At 48.3% G+C, this 7,042-nt stretch overlaps 1 protein-coding gene across 1 annotated transcript; it reads left to right on the forward strand.

The window, feature by feature from the left end:
* The first annotated feature begins 834 nt into the window (after nt 1-834).
* Nucleotides 835-6,765, forward strand: LOC142923027 (uncharacterized). The gene is made up of 2 exons (XM_076063959.1): nt 835-1,066; nt 4,212-6,765. The coding sequence occupies exons 1-2, from the start codon at nt 880-882 to the stop codon at nt 4,865-4,867; spliced, it is 843 nt and encodes a 280-aa protein (XP_075920074.1). The 5' UTR covers nt 835-879; the 3' UTR covers nt 4,868-6,765.
* Nucleotides 6,766-7,042: the final 277 nt, after the last annotated feature.

Consider the following 7,042-nt stretch of genomic DNA (forward strand, 5'->3'; position numbering starts at 1 on the left):
AAACACCACCACCACCTCTCCCGTGCCTACAACCACAAACACCACCACCACCTCTCCCGTGCCTACAACCACAAACACCACCACCACCTCTCCCGTGCCTACAACCACAATCACCACCACCACCTCTCCCGTGCCTACAACCACAAACACCACCACCACCTCTCCCGTGCCTACAACCACAAACACCACCACCACCTCTCCCGTGCCTACAAACACAAACACCACCACCACCTCTCCCGTGCCTACAAACACAAACACCACCACCACCTCTCCCGTGCCTACAACCACAAACACCACCACCACCTCTCCCGTGCCTACAACCACAAACACCACCACCACCACCTCCTGCTGCTGCTGTCGCGGTCTCCGCGTGGCGCCGCGGGTCCAGGGGGAGGCCTCGCGGCCCAAGAGCGGCGCCACGGCTCCCCCCCTCCCGCTCCTGGCCCCTCCCCCTCGTCCCTCCTGGCCCCTCCCCCTCGTCCTTCCTGGCCCCTCCCCCTCCTGGCCCCTCCCCCTCGTCAATCCTCCTCCCGTTCGCGACGTGGAGTGAACTCAGCCCCGCCCCCCCCGCCCCCACCGCCCCCCCCCCCTGCGCGGCCCCGCTGCCCATTACAAGAATGGCGGGAAGCGGTCGCGGGGCCTACCGCGCGCCGCCTCTCGCGTGATTGGCTCGCTTCGCGTCACGTGGGGAAGGCGGAAGAAGAGTATGGGGGAGGAGCTGCGCGGTAAGGGGCGGGGCCGTGGAGTCACGTGGTGGGCAATGATTGCCAATAAGTGGGCAGGGATGGCTGTACGTCACATCCGGTGATATAGGACACGCCCCTTCGTGACGTGCTTCACACTTCCTTCCGTCCCGCGTGCCGTCAACACGAGCTCAGCATGGCGCTGTTGACCGTTGGCGTTCCGCTCTTGGCCATGCTTGGGATGGAGATCTTCATTTATCTTCGTTTTAAGCTTTCCATCTCATACTTTTACCGCGAGACCACGACGCTGCAAACGGAGAGGATGGGCCTGCAGAATGTGGAGCTCTGTCAGAAGAACAAGACCATGGAAGTGGAGAAAGATGGTAAGCTACCATTTTCTTTGGTTCTTTCGGTAAAGTCACGTAGAATGAGAATAAAATAATAAATTGATAAAATAAAATAACACAATAATATTCTCACGACGTTTCGGCCACAATACAAGCGGCCTTCATCAGGTGAAGGGGACGAGACTGTCTGGAGGACAGCGCTGGAGTGAGAAAGCCACGCTGAGATCGCGATCTTTAAGCTGTGTGAGAAGAAACAAAGCGCCTTGACAAAGGAATTAACATAATTTAGCATTGAAATGGCTGAGTGATTAGCTTGTGACTGGTCACAGAAAAGGCTATGTTAAAGTTAAAGCATACACATCCGCAAAGGCACCCCTTGACAAAGGAATTAGCGTAGAATTTAGCATTGAAATAGCTGAGTGATTAGCTTGTAACTGGTCACAGAAATAGCTATGTTAAAGTCAGAGCATATACATTCACCGAGTCACCTAGTACAAATCAAACAGGAGAATTTAGCATTGAAATAACTAGGCGAATTTAGCATTGATATAACTGAGTGATTAGCTTGTGACTGGTCACAGAAATGGCTATGTTGAAGTTAAGGCCTACACATCTGAGCTATTCACAGTAACTGGGTATACAATATATAATGAACACTATATACTGAACCAATAAAAAACACAAACATTTAAATTACCTCAATGTTATCAATAAACTCTATATTCTCCAATCAGCTAAGCTACCAACAATAAGTCGTTATATATCACAATGCTATATGGCGAAAAATGGGTGGATTCTTACCCTCAACTTTAGCACCACGGATAGCTACGGGTCCCGTTCAGACGGACGAGTTCATCGATGGTCGGAACAGAGGAGGGGGAGAGAGACAGCTGCGAGGCGCTGTTATACTCCATGTTGTAAACCATACCAGTTGAGGGTAAGAATCCACCCATTTTTCGCCATATAGCATTGTGATATATAACGACTTATTGTTGGTAGCTTAGCTGATTGGAGAATATAGAGTTTATTGATAACATTGAGGTAATTTATATTTTAGTATTTTTTTTGGTTCATGATATAGTATTCATTATATATTGTATTGTATACCCAGTTACAGTGAATAGCTCAGATGTGTAGGCCTTAACTTCAACAGCCATTTCTGTGACCAGTCACAAGCTAATCACTCAGTTATTTCAATGCTAAATTCGCCTAGTTCAATGCTAAATTCTCCTGTTTGATTTGTACTAGGTGCCTCGGTGAATGTATATGCTCTGACTTTAACATAGCTATTTCTGTGACCAGTTACAAGCTAATCATTCAGCTATTTCAATGCTAAATTCTATGCTAATTCCTTTGTCAAGGAGTGCCTCTGCGGATGTGTATACTTTAACTTAGCTATTTCAATGCTAAATTCTATGCTAATTCCTTTGTCAAGGGGTGCCTTTGCGGATGTGTATGCTTTAACTTTAATATAGCCTTTTCTGTGACCAGTCACAAGCTAATCACTCAGCCATTTCAATGCTAAATTAAATGCTAATTCCTTTGTCAGGCGCTTTGTTTCTTCTCACACAGCTTAAAGGTCGTGATCTCAGCGTGGCTTTCTCACTCCAGCGCTGTCCTCCAGACAGTCTCGTCCCCTTCACCTGATGAAGGCCGCTTGTGTTGTGGCCGAAACGTCGTGAGAATATTATTGTGTTATTTTATTTTATCAATTTATTATTTTATTCTCATTCTACGTGACTTTACCGAAAGAACCAAAGAAGATGAATCCTTGCAGTCACGAAAACTTTAAATCGAAATTTAAGCTACCATTCTTAGATGTTCTGTTTGAGAGGAGACCTGATGGCTCATTGGGGCATTCTGTCTACAGGAAACCCACCCACACAGATTCCTACTTGAAACCTGATTCCCACCACCACCCAGCCCAAAAGAATTATCTCATCAAAACTTCATACCATAGGGCTCATTGCATTTCGGACCAACACCACCTGACCAGTGAATTAAAACATGTACACCTGGCCCTCAAAAGGAATGGTTACTCTGACCGTACCATCCGCCAAGCTGTTTCTCCCTCCATACAGAAACAACCACTTGATACTCCGGCCAAAACCATCACACTACCATATATAGCAGGCGTTACTAAAAAGATTTCAAAAATTCTAAACAAACACAAGATCCAGGTCCGGTTCAATACAGTACACAAAATTCGTGATCTGATCCCATCCGTGAAGGATGGCATTCCTGACTTACAGTACCCCGGGGTTTACAAATTGAGTTGTACCTGCGGTGATTGCTATATCGGGGAGACAAAGCGACATGTCTCTGACCGAATTCGCGAGCACAAATCAGATTTGAAACACAGCAAAACGAATTCTTTGCTGATCACTGTTACAACCATGTGGGTGATCACGATATAATTTTCTCCGATACCAAGGTTCTTTGCAAACCCACGGGTTTTTATCAGAGATTTGTTCACGAGGCAATTCAGATCTACAAACACAGACACAATTTCAACCGAGAAGTTGGTTTCAAATTAAGCAACCATTGGAAAGATGTTCTAAATCGAACTAAACATAAACTCATTTCTGTGGTACAGTATATTTTTCAAGTAGTGGTACCCCAAACTTTCGCAGCTCTCAGCTCCCCCCCCCTCCCGCTCCTGGCCCCTCCCCCTCGTCCCTCCTGGCCCCTCCCCCTCGTCCCTCCTGGCCCCTCCCCCTCGTCCCTCCTCCCGACTCGCGACGTGGAGTGAACTCGCCCCCGCGCCCCGCGCCCCACCCTGAGCGGCCCCGCCGCCCATTGCAAGAATGGCGGGAAGCGGACGCGGGGCCGACCGCGCGCCGCCTCTCGCGTGATTGGCTCGCTTCGCGTCACGTGGGGAAGGCGGAAGAAGAGTATGGGGGAGGAGCTGCGTGGTTAGGGGCAGGGCCGTGGAGTCACGTGGTGGGCAATGATTGACAATAAGTGGGCAGAGATGGCTGTTACGTCATAGTGTACGTCACATCCGGTAATGACGTCACGATAAATAACACGCCCCTTCGTGACGTGTCTCACACTTGCTTCTGTCCCGCGTGCCGTCAACTCGAACTGAGCATGGTGCTGCTGATCGTTGGCGTTCTGGTCTTGGCCATGCTTGGGATGGGGATCTTCATATATCTTCTTTTTACGCTTTCCATTTCAGACTTTGACCATGAGACCACGACGCTGTCTACGGAGAGGATGGGCCTGCAGAATGTGGAGCTCTGTCAGAAGAGCAAGATGCTCCGTCTGGAGCTACAGCATCAGCTGGAGGAGTTCATGGAGAACCGAGAGACTCTCCAGAGAGAGATCAGGAGCCTGGTTCAACAGCTTAAAGAGCGCCAGTTGGAGCTGGAGCCCACGAGAGTGCCTTGCAGGGAGAGCAAGTCTCTGCATGCGGATTTTCTCCGAGACTGCAATGCAGCACAGCGGCAAATGTCGCTGCGCTGTGAAAACGAAGATCTCCGGAGGTCGCTGCACGCCCACCTGAGGAAGTTGAACTTCCTGAATCCGCAGAGAGGGCAGGAACAGTTTAGGCTGCGCGGGAAGCTGGTGCGTCACGAGGACATGTGGCATGGGGAAAAGAGGCTGCAAGAAGAGAACCTGCATCTCCGTAGCCAGCTGAAAGAGCTAATATGGACCGTGTCTCAAATGTACAATGATGCCACCACCACCGACGCCACTTCCACCGCCGCTGCCACAGCTTCCACCACCGCAACCGTTTCCACCACCACTTCTGCCACCACCACCAAGCCCAAGAAGATGAAGAGATTTAGCCATTGGTTCCGAAAATTGCTGAAGCGCAAGTCGGCCATTTAAAAATATTGGGGAAATTGTGAAAATGACACCACCCTAATTAAAACATTACTCAGAAAGACAAACATACCCCATAGAACATCAACAAAGTCATATATAAGACAAAATATCGTACATTTGCATGCAACACTCTAATAAACACTGTATTGTGAGCAAAACATAAAGTTACTTAAATGGAAAAAAAATCTGTTATTGTCACTTACCTTTAGTCCGGATGCCGGTCTGCTTGTCGGGAGGGGGCGTAATGAGTCCCTGCACACACGGGGGCGGTGGGAGGGGGGTGAACGTCCATACACACACACAACAGCGACAATCATCCGCTGTATAGCCTTACCAGAATGTTGGGGCAAGCGCCTATGAAGCTCTGAATGGCACACGGGGTGAATGGCCAGCACCCTGCCCGGCTGCCTCTCTTTATCTCTCCATACACGAGACTCACAGGCATACATGCGTCCGTGCACACACGCACAACAACAACGCAACAACCGTCGTTCACCCCTAAGTGGCGGTGACATCACCACAGCACTTGTGCCATGCTCGGTGCATTTTGAGGCCACGTGAAGTGTCGAAGGCTGGCTGGCAGGAGGTCATGTTATAGACGCAGGTGCCATGGATTGACTTAGGAAGATGATGGGCAGATGCAACAGCCGTGCTCCCCACTGTGCCAACTTTATTTGTGTCAGTTGTTTGGCGCTCTGCTCGTTGTTTTGAGCCTCGCTCCTCTGCCCTATGCTGTTGCTGGAGGGCAACTGCCTCCACTTCCCCAGCAGCACCTTTCATGAACCTCCTCCACAGAAGCCGATCATGACACTGCTGATACCAGTCATCAATAAGTCCAATCAGCTCCACATCCTTCTGCACCACATCAGTCCATCTCTTCTCTACCCCGTACCACGCCCATTTAGCACCATCTATCCAGCCAAATTGAAGCTGCTTGGGGATGCCGTGACTGCATACGGACTGCATGACACAATCAACGCAGCCTCGCTTGCTGGAGGAGCCCACAGATGGGCATTTGTCCAGATATTCTAGGAATCTGTGAGCTTACAAAGTCCAGTCTGGTTAAACCCTGAATAGATCGTGGGCAAGCTAACCTTAATGTTCCTTTCGAGAGAGATAAGGAAGGGTATAACTGTGGCCGAGAAGACATGAAGATTTTTATGGAGTGACATGCCAGGTAGCTTCCACACTGTTGAGCAGTTGATGAAAATATAATGCTCGAATTATTTTAAATGAGACCTCGGCTCCCAAAACGGACTTGATCATCAGCACACTGCCCACTCCACTCTCTCCTCAGGTGCCCCAAATACATGAGGAATTGAGGAAGGGAGCATTTTTATGATGTAAAATACCCAGGGAGGTGATTTGTTTTCGTGGGGCTGATGGTAACGGCCCATATTTTAGTAGCATGCTTCATGTTTAGCTGTAGTGTCTCCAACTTCTCCTTAGAGTGGGCAGTAATCACCAGATCATCCGCATTCATAATATGGTTTAACAATAGAGAGCCATACCATGAACGGCTCAGGCATCGATCAGCCTCCCATTATATCTATACCAGATAAATTCTACTGGTACATCCATGGAAATCGTCTCAAACTACGTAGTCAAAGAAAATGTTCAGTCGTGTAGGGGGCAGAGGACATCCATGTCGCACATTACTCACACATTCTATCATCCCTTAGCTCCATTACGTCGATTTTTCATGAGACAGCAGTTGTCTTTCTATTGTTTATATATGCTTTATCGAAAGAAGAAAATAGTATGTTTGCTTTAATTACTGTAACTCTGTGTTTTATTTAGCTTTGGTAATTTGGGTGATCCAGGTCTCTCTTGCAAATGAGACTCATCCTGGTCGCTTTAGTTCTCGCCTTGTTCAACTCAATAAACTGGTACTCACTCCATTATGAACTCACCCACTTCCTTAAATCTATGACTCACGTAAATACTCCCTCTCTCTCCTCATGAGTCATATATTTACCTGATCACACAATCACCCGATCATTTACTGTGTCAACCTCACTCACGCACTTTTTCATGCTCTCAAGATTGACCCACCCATTCTATCACTACATAAATCATCATCCCCTTCCCTCATTGACCCACTGGTAAAATTAAAATACTCGACAGCACCAACACGTGAGATTGTACTCAGGCTTACACTCACATGTGTAAAGAAGC

The sequence above is a fragment of the Petromyzon marinus genome, unplaced genomic scaffold (genome assembly GCF_048934315.1).
Source record: "Petromyzon marinus isolate PM22_M1 ecotype Great Lakes invasive population unplaced genomic scaffold, UKy_Petmar_22M1.pri1.0 PM_Scaffold_25, whole genome shotgun sequence".
In the NCBI taxonomy this organism is placed as follows: Eukaryota; Metazoa; Chordata; class Hyperoartia; order Petromyzontiformes; family Petromyzontidae; genus Petromyzon; species Petromyzon marinus.

What these genes read in the sequence shown, in the direction of transcription:
- LOC142923027 (XM_076063959.1), top strand. Translation starts at nt 880, where the DNA reads ATGGCGCTGTTGACCGTTGGCGTTCCGCTCTTGGCCATGCTTGGGATG. An exon ending in CATGGAAGTGGAGAAAGATG is followed by an intron (nt 1,067 to 4,211) that starts GTAAGCTACCAT and finishes TTTCCATTTCAG; the next exon opens with ACTTTGACCATGAGACCACG.